At 41.0% G+C, this 21,641-nt stretch overlaps 1 protein-coding gene across 1 annotated transcript in view; it reads left to right on the top strand.

The window, feature by feature from the left end:
- The window catches only part of LOC116597751 (myosin-IIIb-like), a 52,428-nt gene that overhangs the window by 13,157 nt on the left and 17,630 nt on the right, over positions 1-21,641 (top strand). Inside the window, exons 2-6 of the mRNA XM_032355908.1 lie at positions 3,818-4,001; positions 4,711-4,845; positions 14,769-14,873; positions 15,116-15,215; positions 18,631-18,707. Of these exons, the coding sequence (XP_032211799.1) occupies positions 3,818-4,001; positions 4,711-4,845; positions 14,769-14,873; positions 15,116-15,215; positions 18,631-18,707 (601 nt within the window). The remainder of the gene's footprint in view (positions 1-3,817; positions 4,002-4,710; positions 4,846-14,768; positions 14,874-15,115; positions 15,216-18,630; positions 18,708-21,641) is intronic.

The following is a 21,641-nucleotide window of genomic DNA, read 5'->3' on the forward strand; positions in this document are numbered from 1 at the left end:
GAGGTCCAGCTCTGGCTGTCACGCCCCAGACACAGACATAGGCAGAAGTGTGGTCTCCCCCAAGGTTAACATTCTGACCAGGAACAGCTTTTTGGCTCTCAGCAGGGCTAGTCCAGCTGCCCCCTGAGAGCAGATTACCACCACATGTATAGAGCTGTATAAGCAGCCATTGTTGGGACTATTTAATCAATCGTCAGAAAGTTGATAGAGTCAGGTATTGATTTTAAAGAGAAAAGGACGGGCAATTGTGTTATTGTGCAAATGTTCTGTTGCACATTTATTTAACCCTATCTATGGATGCCCAGACAGATGTGATGGGCATGGCGGTGGAACCTCGTCCTCCCTCTGTTCACCATCATTGGTGCTAACTGTAGATGACTTCCTCCAGATAAGTTCTGTTTTTGTTCTATGGGGAGCAGAGATTGCCATCCATTAGATCTGTGGGGCATTTAGGCTCCATGTGATTGGGAGTAATCCTACCACAGAGCTTTAAAATATTTGGTGCAGTTGGTCAGACAGGACCTTTGTTAACCAGCTGACTCCCTTCATTCTGTTCTGTGGGGCAGAGATCACAGGATCAGGCCCAGGGAGTCCTGGATTCCCATTCTTGCATTGCCTGTAAACAGTCATGACATCAATCTGGGTTTTATTTTCTTCATCTGTAAAATGAGAGTGCACTAGTTTGCTAGGGCTGCTATAACAAAATTCCCCAGACTGGGTGGCTCAAACAACAGAATTTCCTCACAGTTCTGGAGGCTGAAGTCTGAGATAAAGGTATTGGCAAGATCTTTCTGTCTCTCTGCTTGGCTTGGGTATAGCCATCTTCCCTCTAGGTCTTCACATGGTCTTCTTTCTGTGTATGTCTGTGTCCTAATCTCTTATAAGGATACCAGTCATATTGGATTAGTGCTCTGCATCTGACTTCATTTTTCCTTAATTACATCTGTAAAGACATCTCCAAATATAGTTGGACTATAGGACTTCAACATATAAATTTGGGGGGGATACAATTAAGTATATAACAGGGACTAAGGGGGGGTGGAGTGGGGGTGCTTGAAGAGTATTGTTTTTTTTTTTTCTCTAATAATGCTCTGAGGGGGCTTCAGAGACTAAGAGACTATCTCAGTTTTCTGAGTTCTGAAAGGCTTCCCAGGACATAGGATTTTCAGTGCTAAAGCAGTCGTAGGTAAACCAGGATGGTTAGTCACCCTACATGTCTCCCATGGGGGCACAGGGATCCCCAGCCTGCCTCAGCCAGACCTGTGCTGCTGCTTTCAGCTTCAACATCAGCATCCTAAGTGAGATTGAATTTAACAAAAGGGTTTTGTGGCCCCAAATCATTAGAAAACCATTTGATTCAGTGGCCTCTAGGGTCCTCTCCTGATGCCACATTCTGTGATTTAATTTCATTTGCACATACCAAATTCCAGCCGTTTGTCTGAAACTATTAACTGATTGGAGTAAAACTAATTTGGTTCTCATTTAGTTCATGGCTAAAAGTGAGATAAAACAAAACAGGAAACCATTAAGCCTTGCCTATTCTGAAGGAGAACGGGGTACTATTCTTTTATGATGGCAACTGGCCTCTCTGGGCTCTCATTAATGCTCACTTTATTCTCTCTCCATCTCCAAATCCTAATAGCAACTCTGTGAAGTGGGTTGCATCACTAATAGCAGCAGTTCCATGATGCAGATGAAGAAACCAAGGTACAGAGAGATGAGTAGCCAGTTCACGTCTCAGGGTTGGTCAGGGAAGGGCCAGGATCATGCAGACAATTTGACTTGAGCACTACTGTCAGGACACCGAACCCAAATGTGAGTGTGCCAGCTCGTGGGGGAACAGAGACTACACTGGCAAGTGTAAAGTGAGTCCATCTAGCTGATGGGCCAGATTCTTTTCTCCAGGAAGCACATTTCACTACCCAGTACCCCCTGAGCCTGTGTGGCCTTGACCAGTACTCCCAGCTGGTCCAACTTTTTGCTGTTGTAGAAGCTAGGCCTGGAACAGTTCTCAAGGTGTTGAGAGGTTTTGGGACTCTCACAATAAAGAACACTGAAACACATAGAGACAAATTTATTTCCGCTCTTTTATTTTTTTCTGGTCTTCTGATGATGTTAAGGAATACTTTGTGCTTGTCTGTAATTCCCTTCCATTATTTGATGATCTGTCTCCCCCCGCCTTTTTGTTTTGAAAGTGCAAGCACGGGCAGCAGCATCTGGCTGAACTTTTGAATAACTCTTTATTGTCTCGAGTGTAATCATCCAGTAAAAAATATTAAACATATTTAATAACTGATAGCATAGGTACTGTACAGATGGCAAAAATAGTGAAACATGTGGTAAGAAAGATTTTTTATAAAACACTGGCCAGGAGAAAAGGAATTTATCGGAATCTTGAAATGACCAGATGAAAGGCAGGAGTTGTTTGGGGTCCAGCCAGTCTTTTGGGGTCAGTTCCTTAGCCCAGGGTCAACCTTGCCTGGGCTCTTAAGGTGCTGATTGTAGGCTCCTTTGGAAACTTGGTGTGCCTGCCAGGTGAGATCTGAAAAGACAGGTCTTTCCGGCATCAACCCCATATTCACTGGGATTTTATTTTGTTTTGGTGATGGTTTTCATAATCTTTGAAATGCCCCGTTGTAAAGGGTAGGGATGAAAACTGGATTCTTGTGCCAGGTCAGAAGGCTGAACCTTGGGAGGATGCAGTATAGAAAATAATCAGAATTAGAAGTGCAAATTGGGATGTCCAGGATGAGGCAGAAGTGCTCACGGTGGATGGCTACCAGGCCACTGTGTGGGGATTGGATGCCATGACTCTTGTTGTTAAAGCCAGATTGGGCCCTCCCCTGCAATTAGAAACAGACCAGGTTTGAGACCCTCCTTTAGGGAGCAACTGAAGTTAAGGGGGCTTTTTTCATGGGATTAGTCCTAGATGACTTAACTTGCCTATCAAGCTTCCTTCTGGCGCTTAAAGTAGTTAACTCCACAGGGCTGTGTTCTTATTAAATAGGCAAAGTGAGTTTGCAGCTCCTGGTGAAGTACTCAGTGTGGTTCCCACACTAGGCTATTCCTGTATAGACAGAGTCTGAGCTTAACTAATCCTCACAGGACCCAAAACCTGGTCAGCAGTGGGTGCTGTACATTGATTAATGCCTGGTGGAGGCACCAGATCCTCCTTCCTAGCAGCCTAGACTTTGCATGTGGAGGTTGGAGACTGGAGTCCAGCGACCATCAGGGAGGCCTACTCATGGTTACCAGAACCTGAGCACGAAGATCTTAGACCTTTAGCTTTCAGACTCTTCCCCCAGTAGCAACTGTTTTGGCCCTTTGGCTCCTTCCTGTAGGGGTTATATAATCTTATCATTTATAATCATTGTTTTAAAAGGTATATTAGAGTCGTGTTGCCCACTCCTCCACCTTCTACCCCCATTACTTATGAAGGCTTCATACACTTTTTTTGTAATCTACTTAAAAGGGGAAAATAAAAAGAAAAAAGTACCATAATGTTGCTAATTAAGAAATAAGAATATTCTTGTTCTGATGGGCACCTGGGTGGCTTAGTGGGTTAAGCTTCTGACTTCGGCTCAGGTCATGATCTCAGGATTCTGGATCCAGCCCTACATTGGGGGTGGGGGTCCTTGCTCAGTGGGCAGTCTGCTTCTCTTTCCCTCTGTCCATTCCTCTGCTCATGCTTCCTCAATCTCTGTCTCTCAAATAAATAAAATCCCTTTTTTTTTTTTTTAAGAATATTCTTGTTTTGAAAGCCCACTGCCCTCAATCCTGTGATCTGTTGCACATAACAAACTTTTTTCCCCATCAGGAAACATCTGTATGGATTGTTTCATTATAACCCCACAATGCTTGGACTTGAATCACTTCCAGATCCCACCGATACCTGGGAAATTATAGAGACCATAGGTAAAGGCACATATGGCAAGGTCTACAAGGTAACCAACAAGAGAGATGGGAGCCTGGCCGCAGTAAAAATTTTGGATCCAATCAGTGTAAGTAATGGTAGTAAATTTCAACCACAATATAACTCACACATGTTAAGCTTTCAACTTCTTTCCTGGTTTTAGTTATGATTTTCATGAAACTTGGCATGAAATTCAAAATGAGTCATGATTTGTCAGCTTATTTTGAAGGGGATTCCATTTGGAGTTAAAAAATTCTTTGAATTTCTGTTTCTTGTCCATTTTACTGTCGTTTTGGTTTTGACCCGCTGAGTTCTTCAAAAGTTATTTTCTTGGAAAGGGTTATGTTTCTCACTCCCTTATACAGAGTCTAGTCTTTTTCTAAGTTGCAGGGTGGTCCAGACTTGTGGCATTCATTCATCTTCTTTCAGAGCACTGAACACCTTGTAATGCTGGGAAGCTGTCTTGCACAGTGAGGTTATAAGGTGTCTGTCCTAAGCTGAGTTGGGTCCTTTCAAGCTACTTCTCCTAAACTACTTTGAAAATTCAGACATTTTAAAATAAAAATAGATATTTTTAATAGTGTTATTAAAGAAGAAAGGATATAATAAGGATATTTTATTGATGTAATAATTAGAAGCTTTTATTTGGATGTGAATGCCTATTGTTAGCTATTTTCAAGATGCAGTAATGATGACGTTAAAAATACAGAGTAAATATGCTTTATTAAATTATATAATACCCGTACCCTTCCTCAGATGTTAGACTTAATCCAGCATGCATTTTTTACCCTGTATAGGATATGGATGAAGAGATTGAAGCAGAATACAACATTTTGCAGTTTCTTCCGAATCATCCCAATGTTGTAAAATTTTATGGGATGTTTTACAAAGCGGATCCCTGTGTGGGAGGACAGCTCTGGCTCGTCCTGGAGGTAAGAGGCCCCGTTGGGTAACCATCCTTTTAAACAGAGCACCAGGGACAAGCAGATGCATTGTTGCCTAAAGAGTGTAAGATACTCATGTGAGGAGTTGGTCCCTCCTGTGTGTCACAAGTACCTTACAGATGTGACTATCTCCTCTGCAGTTCTTATAGGTAGGTTGTTAAAAATGTTCATGTTTCTCTGCTTCAAAAGTTTAATAATTTCTTCTCATCCAGAGTGAATACAGGAATGCAGTTGGAAAAGGCTATTTTTTTCCTTAAACTGGGAACGTTTCACAGAAAACATGTTCCAATTCATTGCAACTCATTTTCAAAAATTGCTAACCCAAGGTTTATTTGGCTTGGCAAGTCTGGATTAGCCCATTCACGTTCATTAATCTTTAGCTTAGATTGGGTTCCCTTCAAACAGACTCTGAGTGTCACGTGTGGCAGGTTTATTGGAGAGTTCTTACAGGAGCTGGACCTGGGTGGAAGTGAGGAAGGCAAGACTGGGCAAGGGATAGTAATGTAGTCACAAGAGGCTGCTGCCCATTTTCTGGGAGATGGAGAGCTGGGATGCTATGGCAGAGCGGTCCTGAATTGTATATCTGCATCAGCCAGTCACAGCTGTGGTGCTCCCTTGGGAGGGGTGTTACCTAAGTGGAAGCAGTTCCAGGTAGCTGGGGGAAGTTCCTGGGGAGTGGTACTGCCAGGAGCTGGGAGCAGGGAGCAGGGAGCAGGCAGTCTTCCTGGCAGCATGTGCTCTGAAGAAGGAATCTGGGAAGAGCACCACTGTATACACTGTAATCCTGCCTTTTTCTTTTTTATTAATAGTAATAAATGTGTGTATCTGGGTGCAAAAGAGTCAGTCCCTACAACTTCATTCCCCGTGAGACTGAAAATGGGAAAGACATAATAATGGCAATATAGGAAATTAGTATCTTAGGATAGGTCTGTTGCCTCGTGCTCATTAGGGCCACCTTGATTTGTTCTGGATCCCACTCCTCTGAACAGACATACCTCTGTGCCTGACTTCACATATGCACTCTAGGAGCACAAGCACATATGTGAAAGCTTAAGAGAGAAGCGCTAAAACAAGAGGTCAGGTCTCAATACATCTTTAGCTTCTTGTCCCAATCTTTTGCCTGGCTCTGAGAGGGCCTGGGCATGGAACAATATATTACTGGCTGCCATGGCAACTGTGTACGGGGAATTCATTTGTTATATTCATTTGGGGTAACCTTCAGGGAAACCAGTTTGAACGTTTCTGTCAAATCAATTGCCTTCCTCAGAATATAAATATGTAAGGGGTTTTGGTTTTCAGAGAGCATCTTTGTCTATTTGGTTGGCTGGTTGTTATAGAATATATTCTTATAGTATCTTCTTTTGGATTTTATTATTCCCTACCCCTACCCGGAGAATATATATTTTATCCTGCCGATGAGCTCTAGAATAACATTAATTTTTAAAATCCAGCTTTTCTTGGGACATGCAAAGTGTTGTTTCTAGGGTCTCTGATTATATTCTTCTTCAGCTCTTAAGGATCTCCATGTTTCAAACCTTGTTGCAATTTCATAATGGAAGAGCAGTGATCAAGAAATCTTAGTTTCAGTTTGTTTTTATTTGCTGATGATTAAGGCTCTCTATTCAAACATGGAAGACTGGAATTTCCAGAATTTTCTGAGGCTTAAAAGGGGCCTCCCCTTGATGTGATCAGGCAGGCAGGTGGGCTGCTCGTACCTGTGGCCCCCTGAGAATAAATGCTCTTCCTGATGAGGAGTGACTGAACATCAGCCCCTCAGGCATTGGCAAGGCAGCCAGAAAGGGCTGGACATGGCCTTGAAAGATGAGAAGGAGCCCAGAACTAGGAACTAATAAACCTCATGCAAGTGCTCCCCTGCAGACTGTTGTTTGTTTTTTTCAGGGTGACCAAAGGCAGATAATGAGGCTGCCTTGAGATACTGAATTATTCATATCTCAGCAATATAATATGCTGATATGTATGCCTTTTGTGAGTTGTTTTGGTCCATGCCAAAGTTGGTAGTGTGGAGAACCAGATGTCATTAGTTTTTGTGTTTTTTTTTGGTCCTGGAATGGGCCATCTTTGCCGGGCTGCTGGGTGGTTAGGTGTGTCCAGTACCTATAATATGCTTATAAGAAAAGGGACTCTTAGGCTCCTAGAACTGGCTGGAACCTTGGCTTTTCTTCAGGTCAGTCCCCTGGTATTCAGTTGAAGAACAGAAACTCAGGGAAGGAGTGACATGTCTGTGGTTATATAAGGAATTACCTGTGGCAGAACTAGTTGGAGAGCCACACTTAAGAATTTTTCTCCCATCATGTTTTGCTACAGCCTGTGGCACTGCCTGTTGGGTCCTGGGAACACAGACTCGGCCTCTCTGGCTCAAAGCAGCTCCTGGACACACACACACACACACACACACACATTCCCACACATGCAGCAGAAAGACCATGAGGGTCTTCATAGCACACTGACCATTTTGCTTTATCTGTAATTGTTTAGGCAGCTTTACACAACAAATTTATGGTCTGTTTAATATTGTTCATCTCATTATGTATACTGAGATTAAATTTATGTTACTTTTGCTCTTCCCTTGCTGAATGAAATGAAAGGACCAGGGACAAGCTATTCTATAGAGCAATTCTAGAGGCTAGGAAAATGTTATTGATAACCCCCTTAAATCACTACAACTCTGAAAACAAAAGCAAAAAAAAAAAATCATTTCTGAAATTCATTGCTAATTGTTAGCAGAAAGTCAACACACAGCTACTGTATCAGAAAGGTGTGGAGAAAAGACACACATAATAATGTTTTGGAAAATTTGTGAATAAGTTTTAATCTAAATATTAAATTTTTAAAATCAGTAAGTCTTATTACCTCTCACCTAAATGAAATATAAGAATTTAGACCTTTAAGAAAAACATAATACTTAGAAAAAATACCTAGTGTGGTGTTAAAGTATAAACTACATTTTCTTTTATTGCCTTTTAGTGTAAAATGTTTGGCAGATAGAACTATTAATTTTAGCATGAATCATATGTTCATCTTAAACAGTTTGAAGTTTAGAGAACATAAGTGAGTCTTTAAAGTGAAATATTTATAAAACCTGATAAAAATAATTAGCTTTTTAAAAAAATCTGTTTTTTTCTATCAGAGATCTGTGTATAAGTTAACTAAGCTAGGCTGAAGTGAAGGGAGACATCTTTGTCCGATTTTTGCTTTTCTTTAAGGCCCTAGGAAGTCTGGTGTGAGCTCATTATCACTGCAAGTGTCATACTTTAAGCCATTTTCACCTGCTGATACAGTGACATGAACCAAGTTTATCATGTTAACAAATCAGGGTTGTAGCAGAGCTCTGCGAGTTTGGAACATAGGACAAGTACATTTTGGTTGGCCAGAGATGGTTAGCAAGCACTGCTTCAGATGGCAGCCTCTCACAGGGTTCTAGAAGGAGAATAACTGGGTTGCTGGGCGGAGGAGGAAGCTGTAGGACCCTTGGGAGTGGAGAAGGGAGGAACTTTGAAATGCAGTAGTGTTACAGCCTATGTACGGGTATTGTGTGTCTTCAGCAAAAGCAAGAGAGAGAAGCTAAGGAGTGGGACGGACTCTGCCCCCCCCCCACCCCCAGTAAGCAAGTGCCCTGGAGAAAGATGAGATGGGAGGTGGGAATCTCAGGGCCCACCTACCTCCCCACCCTGACTGGAACTCTAGGGTTGCAAGTGACACAGTTTTCATTGTTCTAATACAAGCCATTGACTTCACCTGGCATCAGCAAAATAAATACAATCGTGTGTATTGTATTTATTTTGCCCCAGCGGTGTGCAGGAAAAAATCTGTTGTTCTGGCCTTATTGAGAGGAGGACAGCACCGGCACAGTGCTTCCTAATGTCACAGGGCTGCAGGGTTCTTGCCTTGTGGAGTCAAAGAATGAATCTTGTGGATACAAAAGGGTGAGGTGAAGTGAAGGTTTATTTACTTATTTGTTTTTAATTTGAGAGAGAGAGAGAGAGTAAATGACCATGAGAAAGAGCATGAGGGGGAAAGGCGCAGAGGGAGACGGAGAAGCAGGCTCCTGTGAGCTGGGAGCCCGACTTGGGCTCCATCCCAGGACCCCGAGATCATGACCTGAGCTGAAAGTAGATGCTTAATGGCCTGAGCCACCCAGGTGCCCCAAAGTGAAAGTTTATTAAGTGAAGGTGAGAGCAGAAATAGAAAAAAAAAAGGCTCCCTAGAGTCAGAGCAGTCCCAAATGGGTTGCCACTGTGGGGTTTTAGTGGCAGTCTTTTATTGAGAACTAACTGGGAAGCTTGTGACCTTGAGATTCTTGTGCCCTGTTGGTTTGAGCAAGGACTATTTTTTTTTTTTTAAGATTTTATTTATTTATTTGACAGAGAGAGATCACAAGTAGACAGAGAGGCAGGCAGAGAGAGAGGGGGAAGCAGGCTCACCGCTGAGCAGAGAGCCCAACTCGGGACTCGATGCCAGGACCCTGAGATCATGACCGGAGCCGAAGGCAGCAGCCCAACCCACTGAGCCATCCAGGCGCCCCTTGAGCAAGGACTATTGATAACACCCTTGTCATTTTCTGTGATTACAATGTAGCTGCCAAAAAAAAAAATTACTCACTAACATTCAGAGCTAGGTGATATGGTTTGTTCCCTTATCTCTGGTTTTATACCCCTCAGCATTTCTCCGAATTTGGGATTTCTGTGAGCCTGGTCATGTAAGCCCCTTGCCTGAGCAGTGTCAGGGGAGTTAGGGCCTGCTATCTCTCCCTGCCTATACCTTAACCCATTCCTTATTCACTAAGGCATCTTACTGAGTAATTTTGATGATTCTTGGCTTTTGCTTTATGCTCCCTATTGAGCCCAACACCCTTGAAGGATAAAATCGGCTGAACAAAAAGACACTGAAAAGAAATTCCTCTTAATTCTGCAATTTGACTGGGTCAAATTAACATGCCAGTACAGAATCTACTTGAAAGTTGGAGCTTTGACTAGAGTAAAGTTCTGGTGATTGTACTGCATGGGCCATTCTTTAATAACATGGAGAAAAGTTGATGGCTTATTGAGCAAGGAACATTTTATTGCTTGAAATTATGGCCATCTTAGCAAATGCACATACTGTGATTGAATCAATATTCAACGCTGTTTTAGAAAATAGATGTGGTACATAAATGATTTTTCTATTTTTCTTGGTTTGGAGCAAAATGCTCATTAAATTCTAGATGCATCCAGCTGCCACATTTCCTGAATGCTGAGGCCGTAGGGAAGTAAACAGGGATGGAGACACACCTCTGTTTTTGACTCTGATGGCAGGCAGAGTGTGTGGGAAGGAAGGGCTGCAGGCGCCAACCTTCAGGGGCGGGGCAGGAGGGTTGGTTGCCTTCTTAGAATTCTAAGGGGACTGTTTTATTTGATGCATTTAAATGTAATTTCTTGTCATGCTTTTAAAATGTTCATTTTATCTCACTGAACATTTACACTGGGAAGATAATTGTCAGTGTGTCCCTGCTTTCCTTTTTTGTACAGAGGACCCAAGGTCCTTTTCCTGTAACCCACAGGCTGCCCTTTAAAAGTATACTGGGGGGCTTTTCAATTTCACAGGACAGCTTCCCTAAAGGGACCGTGAGTAGTTTAATTTTATGTTTCTGTGAATCACAGGAAGTGACACAGCTCTTAAATTCTGACATTTAGTGAACAAAAGGCACCTACCAAGTAGGATCCTTTTGTCGTTTTTAAATCCACAGCTCTGTTTTGATCCTGCTATGGAAATGGCTGCTCTTAATCTCTTCATAGGTTCTAGGGCTATGAAGAAAGTTTATAAGTTGGCTATCTATATAAAATATCGCTGAATAGACTGTGTTTGTGACAAAAGTGGCCACAGTTAAAGTAGGGCATGGGAGACTAAAATGACATTTTGGGGGAAAATTCCAGGGTTGAGTTAGCTTGGAGCATGTAATTTAAATTTTCTCTTGGTAGAATTTTAATAGTGCACTTGGAGTTCAACAAAACATGTGCTTCCCAGAGCCAGGCTCGGGAGAGGTTCTGTTTGAAGGTGTTATAGTGCCTTGCATTCCTATTACTGTTTTGATGTGGTTTGAAGTGGTAGGGTTCAGAGCCAATGGCCAAGAAAGAATTCTTGAGACGTTTTTGGTGCAAAAAGGTGGTGTTTTATTAAAGCACAGAGACAGGACCCGTGGGCAGAAAGAGCTGCACTGGGGTTGTGAGGTGTGACTGATTATATAAGATTTTCTACTCTATGAAGGGGAGGGTAATGTTAGGGCCGCAGGATATTGAGTCTATAGGTTCTGGAGATTGCTTTTTTTCTTTGTAAATCATCAAGACAGTTGTAAACTAATGGAGACTCCTGTCCTGCTTGACCAGGATCTCTATCAGTTAACCATTTGTTTATCTCTTTCCTTTGTTCTAGGGCAGCCAGGAGTGCCTGAGGAATGTCACATATCTACCACAGGGGTGGGGGTGTGGGGTGTTGGCTTGTGCTTTGCTCTCAGCCTGCCTTCTGCTCCTTATCACTTTGGCTTTGGAGGATCAAAGAACTTTATTGATTTTTCCCTTACTCTCACAAGATCCCTAGGCTCTCTCTCCTTCACTGTGTATATCCAATGGGCCAGAAATGATAGCAGGTTCTACCTCATAAAAGCCTCCTATATCTGTCCCTGAATCTTCATCTTCATGACTCTTGACTTTTTGACCCTCCATTTTTTGATTGCTTCAACACCTCCTAGCAGGTGTCAGCTTCTGTTGTCTTCCTGTTCTGTCCACTCTCCAGTCTGCTGCCTAGGTCTTTCTAGACTATAAATCTGAATAGAGACCTCTTGCCTAAAACCTGCTGATTTGTTTACCCTTCCTACCTAACGATATATTATGGTGTTATAATAGATGTGTGTGCAGTAATAAAGCCTGTACTCATTAGCAGGGCACACTTGTCATTTTTTGTTCCCCACCTTCCTTCCCCATCTTCCTGCCGTAGGAATCTGGTACTCTTTGTCCAAGAGTAGCTGATTATTTAGAATTCACAGATGCCCTTCCCCTTTTTATCCATTAAACTCATTTGTCCTTTAAATTCATTGTAAATGTTGCATCCTCTAAGAAGATTTCACAGACTGTCTTCTCTTCACCCTGTCTCAGCAGAGGCCACCATTCCCTCTTGGTGCCACCTCATTCCCTTAGGCATACCTCTACTTCCTTATGCCATGCCCTCATTACTCATGTGTCTATTACTGGTTGTGAGCTTTTTGAGGTCAAGGACTGTGTTGTATTGAGTAATGGGTTATAAACTGGACCGTCACAAACTATTGAGAACAAAGTGGTAACTTTCTTTTCAATAACTGAACTCAACTTTGTTCTTGAGCCCCTAGCCCACCTAGAGGAGACAACTGATCTTAATTTATTCTGTTAAACTTAGTCCAACTGAGTGACTGCTTTGGAAAGGGGCAAATTCTACTATTTAGATCCCATTTTCACAGTCTAGGTCAAAGCTACGTCATGGGGGTAAAGAGTCAGTATTTGTAGAAACTTTTTTTCCCTCTTCCTCTTCCCTTTGTCCTGGATGGCATCTGGATTTGTGTACAACAGATGCTAATGTAAAGCTATAGCAGTGAGGACAGAGGCCTTGAATTGTGTGTGAACCTAAGTTCCTGTACTATCTGGCTTTGTTGTCTGCCCATGTCCTTGGTCCCTGATACTCCTTTTTATCATGAGGTCCTCACTCTCTTTGTCCTTGTCATTCAAACTCTAGTCTTGTTCCTGTCCTCAAATGGACGATAAAGTTCTGAATCTTCCGTAAGTCATGAATGGGCTATAGGGAACTGTTAAAGTCCCAGCCTTGGTCAGCCTCACCCTGCCCTACTACCATTTCCATTCAACACGGACACCTCTTCATTGGCGTGAGGCTCCTATGAGGAGGTCTCCCTTTAAATTTACAAGAGAAAAGAGGGTCATAGGAAATTGAAGTTTCTGTGAGAACTGTGTCCTTATTTAGAACCCCTCAAGAGGGAGCACTGTCACTCCAATCTTGTTCTCTCAAGCTCTCCAAGCTCTATACCACCAGCTCCAGAAGGGTTTTTCTTTTTCTTGAGAACTTACTTTCTGTCATGTCATGATCATCATTTGACTTGTCACTTCTCCAGTGTTTGTTCCTTGAAATATAGAATCGAGTTCGGAGGTTTCTGGACAATTATTTTGGTCTGTTGAAAGCTTAGCTTTTAATACAGATCATGGCACTGAAAATGCATTCATGGCCCAAGAGGATATTGGATTGAATATTGAATGTTATTTGCCCTTTCAGGGTCATGCAAAACATAGTCATAATCAAAAGAATGTGGAATCTTTTGGAAGACAGGATCCTGGGACTCATAGCATTAGGGCCTTCAGAGTGATGGGTGTTGAATTACAAGTTATAACTGACATTGGTAGAGAGTAGATTCAAAGGACCTTATGATTGCAAACTGATGAGACCATCATAGACTTCAATGAATTTCACCGCTTTTAGGGTCCCTCCTAAATCATTCTTGATAGTAATTTTATCATAGTTTTAAAGATTGCTAATTCTGTATTAGATTTTTAGTCACATATTATTACTTTTGAGCGATTTAAATGGTAAAAAATGGGCAGACTCAGTTCCAGGTTATTTTGATTGTTAATGTGTATGCAGGGTGTCTGCTGTGTATGTAACAGGGAATAATACACATCAAATAAAAACATCGACTCACCCTTTGTTGAAACATTACAAATATTCATAATTAGAGTGAAATAGATGTATTACGTTGACAAAGAGTTGTCTTCTTTTAGGAAAGGTGCTAATCTGTGTTCCTTCCCTCATATTTCCTTGTTTATGAAAGGCTAATTAATTCAAGCAGCCACATCCCAGGGGGCCTGCCACGTCACTAGTTAACTCTTTCCCAAATTGCTGAAAAATTGCCAGGAGGAAACCTAGGTCTAGAGAGGGGTCTTAACCTCATAAGAGAAAGAATGGTTCTGAGAATCTGAAGAAAGCCCTGAATTTTCTCAGAAAAAATATAAGATGCGTATATAACATGCTGGCTACAGTTTTAGGTTTTTAAATGTCCTGCTCACACCAATTAAGAACCTTTAAGACAGCATGTAGCAAGTCCAAACCTGCGTCCTTGAAAACACTTGAGTTTCCACTAAGGTATAGTTCGCCTGGTTCATGTACTCTCAAATCTCAGTAACATACAATATATAACAATATATAATATGTAACAATATATAATGTATAATAATATAGAGCAAATATGCAAGATACATATTTTTTTACAGTGTTTTTCATTACAGAAAAGAAGAGCATAAAGTTGCTGAATGCCCATGGTTGAATATAAGAAGAGTAAACACACAGATGAGGCAATTGCACCCCATAAATTTGACATGCAGGGCTTCTGGCGCCTGTAGTGCTGGCCCTGGAGACAGGAAGGGTTGAAATGAAATTTATTTCCTCCCAAGGGTCAATGGCATCCATCGTTGTCTCTTTTGGTCTTCTCTTATCCTTAAAATGTGTGTGTGTGTGTGTATGTGTGTGTGTGTGTTTAAATAGACAATATTCATGTAAAATGAAAAATATCCAGTAACTCACCGTGATTACTCATGCGCGTTCTCTTTCAAATGTCTGAGTAATTTGTGCTTTTATATTTCACTTGACAATCAACTTTTTGGACAGGTACTTTCAGTTTTAAATCATCACCATGAATAAATACACACACATACCTTAGGTTTGACTGCATAATCTACATTTGAAGTTTAATTATTCTGACCTGGAGTTTTGTGATCTGTAAATTTGCTATATCAGGTCAATAATTGGCTTTTCTTCTTAACATCTTTTTGTTTTTCTTTGGTATGTGTCCCGCTGTTTTTCTCTCTCCTTGGCACCTCCTCCTGCAGTTGTGTACTGGGGGCTCAGTCACCGAGCTGGTCAAAGGTCTGCTCAGGCGTGGCCAGCGGTTGGATGAAGCAATGATCTCATACATCTTATATGGGGCCCTCTTGGTAAGACCGTCCATCAGACAGGGATCACATCAGAGCGGGCAATTTGTGATCAGTTGGGTTACTATTGTGTATTAACAAGTGGAAATGGCCCTGTGATATGCAAGGTGTATAGCAGCAGGGCGGTATAGCCAAATGTGGACATTGATTGGATTTTTAAAGGCAGGGTAATTGTTTTATAAAATAACCATTCACATTTCTCCCTTGTCTTTCCTGTTGTTTTGTGGTGGTGGGACACCACGTAGGGCCTTCAGCATTTGCACAATAACCGAATCATCCACCGTGACGTCAAAGGGAATAACATTCTTCTGACAACAGAAGGAGGAGTTAAGCTCGTTGACTTTGGTAATGACTGCTTGTCGTTTGTTTTCTTGATGTGTGCAGTTTAGCCCAAGGCAACAATTTATTGCAGTCTCAGAAGACTGGGGCCTCTGTGCTATCCCATAGGCTGAGGGACTTTTCCAGTCAGACACAGACTGGAGAATGGGAGTTTTACCAGATGGATCACCCTAGGAGATGCTGTTTCTTAATCTATTTTCAGCTTTAGAAGCAATTTTATTAAAGATAGAAAATAAAAGTGTTTCAAAAGAAGAATTTGATGGAAAAACTTGGTTTTCTGGGAAGAATTTCTGGTCTCAGGGCTGTTGTCTATAATTTACATTTCGTCATTTCTTCTTTTGCATATGAAAAGAAAAAGCAGTTTGGTCTTTCAAATGACTTTTTCTAGCCTCAGGCATACTTATTCCCAGTGAGCAGAAGGTAAAATAGTCCTTTGGGTCTGGCAGCTAACATCCCTTTAAATTGTGATTATTGCTGCTACATGTGAGGCTGGTTGAACTGGAAACATTAACAAGAAATGGAAGTGTGAGAGGAAATGCAGAGCAATATCACGTAAGGCCAGAGACCTATTAAATATCTTCCTGTGATGATCATTCATGTATTGATAGTCACAAACCAACAAACCATTTGGTTTTCCTTTTTAAGCATATTGAATGCTTTAATCTTCTAAATGTGTTCAACACCAGTTAGTACTTCAGTATGATTGTTACAAATAATGAGAAAATATTTACAGAAGCACTTTTTAAAATGTTCTTTATAAGCATTAACATGGTAGGAGAAAAGATTGATGATTTTGAATATTCATTGCTTTGTTGTTCAGAAAGAATTCAGTGTTAAAATGTATTAGTGAATGATTTGCTCAGAAGAAATTACTCAAAAATAAATGAAGTTGGGGCACCTGGGTGGCTCAGCTGGTTAAGACACTGCCTTTGGCTCAGGTCATGGTCCCAGAGTCCTGGGATCGAGTCCCACATGGGGCTTCCTCTGCTCTTCGGGGAGCCTGCTTCTCCTTCTCCCTCAGCCTTTCCCCCTCCTTGTGCTCTCTCTCTCTTTGTCAAATAAATAAAAATCTTTAAAAAAAAGAAAAAGAAAAAGAAAAAGAAATGAAGTTACTTTGAGTACTGGTTTATTTAAGAGCAAGCAAAGAAAAATAGCAGAAGGATACTTTGTTCAAGTCTTACGCTCCTCCTCCTTCTTTTTTAAAAGATTTTATTTATTTATTTGGCAGAGAGAGAGAGATCACAAGTAGGCAGAGAGGCAGGCAGAGAGAGAGGGGCAAGCAGGCTCCCTGCTGAGCAGAAAGCTAGATGCAGGACTTGATCCCAGGACCCTGAGATCATGACCTGAACCGAAGGCAGAGGCTTAGCCCGCTGAGCCACCCAGGCACCCCTTACACTCCTCCTTCTATATAAGGAATGGCGTAACCCTATGAATATGCTGTGGATAACATCAGATCAGTATTTTACACATGGTCCCAAGGGCAGTCAATGTATTGTGAGGGAAAGAGCCTAGAAGGATGAGGATGGGGATTAATGCTGATTTATCTATTCACTGGCTTTGTGATTTGGAGTAAATCTCCTAATCTTGCCGGTAGAAGGTTCCTAAACATCCAGTTGCTGCAAAAGAAATTTCTAGTAATTAAAAACAGAATAGTAAAGTTTTTTTTTTTAACCAAAATTACAGTAGAGAATTTGGCAAAATTACAAATTATCCATGGTCAATAGAGTTTAGAGAGCGCTCTTTGGATTTCTAATAAAGAGAATGTAAGTGTCCAGCAATGATCCACCAAAATAATCCATGGGTCCTTGGCAAATCTGTGCCTGATTCAGGTTTCTAAGTTCTCATCCTCAGTAGTGTTAGTGGCAATGCTTGTCATTCTGTTAAGGGCTGCCTTAGATGTCTGCTTGGTAAAAAGAACACCTTATATTTGTAAAATATTTTACTATTTTTAAGTTGTTTCACATTTGTTTACTTATTTGATCTTTAAGAAAAACTCTGTGTTAGGTGTGCCAGGTATCATTATCTCCAACTTGAGGATAAGAAAACAGGCTCAGAGTGAGGGGGTTTACTTTAGGTTATACAATTAGGAAAAGGCATAATTGGGATGGAAAACAGGTCTTCTGACTCCTCATCTGATACATATTTACTTCTACTTTGTTCACTTGTTGTGTAAAGAAGAGAGCTATCTGAAGACTAAGATAGATAAAATACACTGGAATTACATTAAAATTCAGATCCTCAACACTGAGCCCTAGATAATAATATTTTTAGGCTACTTCTTTTTACACTTGACAAACAGTTTTCTTGCCAGGTTTCTGGGATTCTAGGTAAGATAAGGGATTAGAAGCTTTTTATGTCTCCACACTGATGCTCTATTATAAATAATACATGCTGATTTTCTTCCTCCATGAAATGAAGCACCATTTTAAGAAAGAAATCACCTGAAATATTTTGGAAATATAATAGGAAGACATTTTGGGTTTAGTTCTTGATATTTTCTTTCTTTTCTTTTTTAAAGACTTTTTAAAATATTTATTATTAGAGAGAGAGAGAGAGAGAGTGCATAAGTGGGAGGGGCAGAGGGGCCGGGAGAGAGAATCTCAAGTGGACTCCACACTGAGCTTGGAGCCGGACGCAGGGCTCCATCTCATGACCCTGAGATCATGACCTGAGCCAAAACCAAGAGTTAAATACTTAACCAACTGTGCCACCCAGGTGCCCCTTGATATTTTCTTTTTTTTTCTTTTTTTTTTTTTTTAAGATTTTATTTATTTATTTGACAGAGAGAAATCACAAGTAGACGGAGAGGCAGGCAGAGAGAGAGGAAGGGAAGCAGGCTCCCTGCTGAGCAGAGAGCCCAATGCGAGACTCGATCCCAGGACCCTGAGATCATGACCTGAGCCGAAGGCAGCGGCTTAACCCACTGAGCCACCCAGGCACCCCTTGATATTTTCTTTTGATTCTAATTTTGTAGTAATATGGATAGAAATGTTCATTAGGAAAAAAATAGTCTAGTGGTTTAGATAAGAGTGGTAAATAAATGCTCTTACACAGTGATTGGTAAACTACAGTGTGTCAGCTGATCCTGACCTGCTTCCTATTATGTGACTTATGAAAAAAGAGTGGTTTCTGCATTTTTAAATGATTGGGGGAAAAAAAATCAAAAGAATATTTTATGACCTGTGAAAATTATATGTACCCATAAATAAATTTTTATGGAAACACAGCAACACTCTTGTTTCTGTGTTGTCCATGGCTGTGCTTTTTTTGCTCTCCAGTGGCAGAACTGAGTAGTTATGGAAGAGACCATATGGCTCTCAGAGCCTATTGACTATCTGACCCTTCATGGAAAAAGTTTGCTAACCTCTGATCTAGCACAACCCTGTGTTCACTGCTGAATTACAGTACTCTTTTCTTATAGGTGTTTCAGCTCAACTCACCAGTACACGTCTACGGAGAAACACATCTGTTGGCACCCCATTCTGGATGGCTCCCGAGGTAAGTAGAAGACATTTATCTGTTAAGTGTGTTGGTACTATGCCTTTTCATGAGAAAATCATATGCTTCCCCAAATTTTTTGAACTGTAAATTCTGGTTTGGGGAGTGATAATGATGGCACATAATCTGAGAAAAGCAGGATTAAGTCTTAGCTAGCCTATAAATTACCTTCATGCAATTAGAAAAAGGTGTTCCCCCAGAATATGCAGCTCTCTCCACGGGTCATGCCTTAGCAAGTTTACCCAGCCTTGTATAAATTAGCAAGTCACCTCCCCTGATAGGTGCAGCCCCAGTGACACATGGCTTGGTAAAGAGAAAGATTTCAGCTCCAAATGGACTACAGCACTATATGCAGAGGTCCTGGTTGTTTTTTGTTATGAGGTCAATAGCAATTTCTCTTGTATGCTTTTTTGGCTCTCTAGTAAAACCTGGGATTTGGTCCTAATTTAGTTCTGGCATCATCACAGAGCCTTCCGTGAGATGAATCATGGAGAAGTTTGGGGAATTTTCCAGCCAGATAAGGCCTACCCTGAAACACCGACACAGCTTTGCTTGCACCATCAGCATTTAATTCCACAGTCCTGAGGCCTCTGCCCTGAGCAGGTCTCTGGGATTAAGCAAATGGGAGCTTTTAATAACAGTACTCAGGCAGTCTTCTCCTTAAAGGTCTTTCTATCTCCATTCTGTCCCCATGGCCGTTCTTCCTCTCTGTGACTGCACAGGTGGTCTCCTACCACCGTAATCGGTTCACACCAATGTGCTGAAAGTTTTTCAGTGGCTCACCGTTGTCTATGGTCCTTTTTCATACTTGGGTAATGGACAGGCTTCTTTTGGAGAAAAAAGAAAAGCCATGTAGATTTCAGTGTTTATTTAAATCTTAAATGTTTCTTAAATAGGATTTAAAAAACATAAAACTAGATATAAACTTCTTGTGCCTTATGTTTATAGAACTATAAAACTACAAGGGAAAAGATGTGTTATGAAAAAGCTACAAAGCCAGTATTATTCAAATAAACACCTTTAATTTAATGAGCCAAATGACACTGTTTTATGAAATGTAGTTGTCCTCTGCTGTATGAGTATGTTTCAGAGCATGACAGCATACATTATTTTCAGTTATCTTGTCCTACTTACTACTATATACCATGTAGTGACCCCGTTCTCCCACCACTCTGCTCTATTTCAGCTAGGGTGATCTTTGTTCAAACAGCATCTCCTTTGGTCTCAGACTGGTACATTTCTGTTGGCTTATGCCAACTTAGTAATAAACATAAATAGGGGCACTGAAATTGTGAGGCAAACGGTCATCCAGATGATTTGGAATATGTTTTTATCACTGTTCCTGTCATTTTATTACTAATAAAATTATCGTTGCAACAAAAATATAAAAATTTTCATAGGGCCCTTGTGAACCCCCCTTTGAGAAACACTGTAGGACAGAATCAAAACTCCTTTAGATGGTGAACAAAGCCTTTTGTATTCTAACTTGTATCTACCTACCTACCCTCTTCTCAGGTTACTGATTCCTAATTTACTTCTTAAGCCTCAAGAGTAGTGAACAACAAGTTCACCCCAAATCCATGTTGATATAGCATTCCTTTAAACCCTTCCACGCATTGTTATATCTTCTGGAGTAACCCTCAGAACCATGAAGTGTTCCTCTATTAAATAAGTGTTAGCACAAATGCCTCTGTCCTTATATAAAACCTTCCTTAATCCCTGGCTGAGGCTCCTATCCCTGTTTCTGTTGCAGCCTTTAGAGCCCCCATTAGCACACTGTGATCATCCTATTATAATTGTTGGCAGGGTTCTGCGATGTCCACCTCTCAACATAGTGCTTGATACACTAGGTGCTCAGTGAGCATCTCTTGGATAAATGAATATCTTGGTTAAAAAAGAAGCCAGAGGAGAAGATGAATTTGGAGGATAGTTTGAGGAGGCTTTACAACTATTGGTATCAACAAAATTTTCTGTAGATTTTGATTGATCTGTTATTAAAGCATAATGGAGGCCACTCAGCTCATATTTAGGGGGACATAACACAGAAGATGGTGTTTTTGTTCTAACCCACAGCAAGCTAGTGTTTCCAGAATCACAAAATGTAAATAAGAGAAGCCTGCCCTTGACTTTCTACATTTCTCATGAGGTGTTTGTGACTTTTCAGTTTCATCCAGGTTGAATAAAATATTTGGGAATGTTTCTAGAAGGGACAGTATAGTGATCAGTGGTGAGCTTCTGTTGTCCAGATTGTCTGGAACTGGTTGTGTTCTCAGCAGGGAAAAGCCAGCATGGCATCCTACCTGCTAGAGTGGTTAAGTTGAGGAGTAGGCAGATGGCCGCATGGAGACCTTGACAGTGCCTTTCAGCAGCAAGTGCCTGATGGCTCATGCCTGCCTCAAAGATTCTCTCAGGATGCCTGCTTCTGCCCGGGTATGCTGTCAGTCCCAGGCTATGGTTCTTGAAACTTAAGCCCACACAATCCTCATGTTTTTATTTTCTAAATGGAGAATTACTCTTTCCTACAAAGCTGCTTTTTGCTTCATAACTCTCTGTAAAAATGTCCACAGGAACAATCTTCCAATTGTCAGGTGGATTCTACAAACATTTATATCCTCCCTGGTGAGCAAAGCTTTGGGTCAAGAGCAGATCTTGAAAGTATAATCAGCAGAGGTTCAAATGAACATTGTCTTCATATGACAGCCTACATAGTATATTGATCTTAATATGCATTCACTTCTCTAGTGTGAATAAGTGCTGTTCAGATTAAACATGACAACAATGCATGCAGTGCCAATACCAGTGGGATGAAATTACAGGTGACCAGTGCTTTTACTTTGAAAATGCAGCTGAAAGATCCTTGAACCATTATTTTTAAGAAATGGGACCCAATTATTCTTTTCCCAATTTTATTTCCATTTTTATTTCACCAGCTTG

Source organism: Mustela erminea, chromosome 8, assembly GCF_009829155.1.
Source record: "Mustela erminea isolate mMusErm1 chromosome 8, mMusErm1.Pri, whole genome shotgun sequence".
In the NCBI taxonomy this organism is placed as follows: domain Eukaryota; kingdom Metazoa; phylum Chordata; class Mammalia; order Carnivora; family Mustelidae; genus Mustela; species Mustela erminea.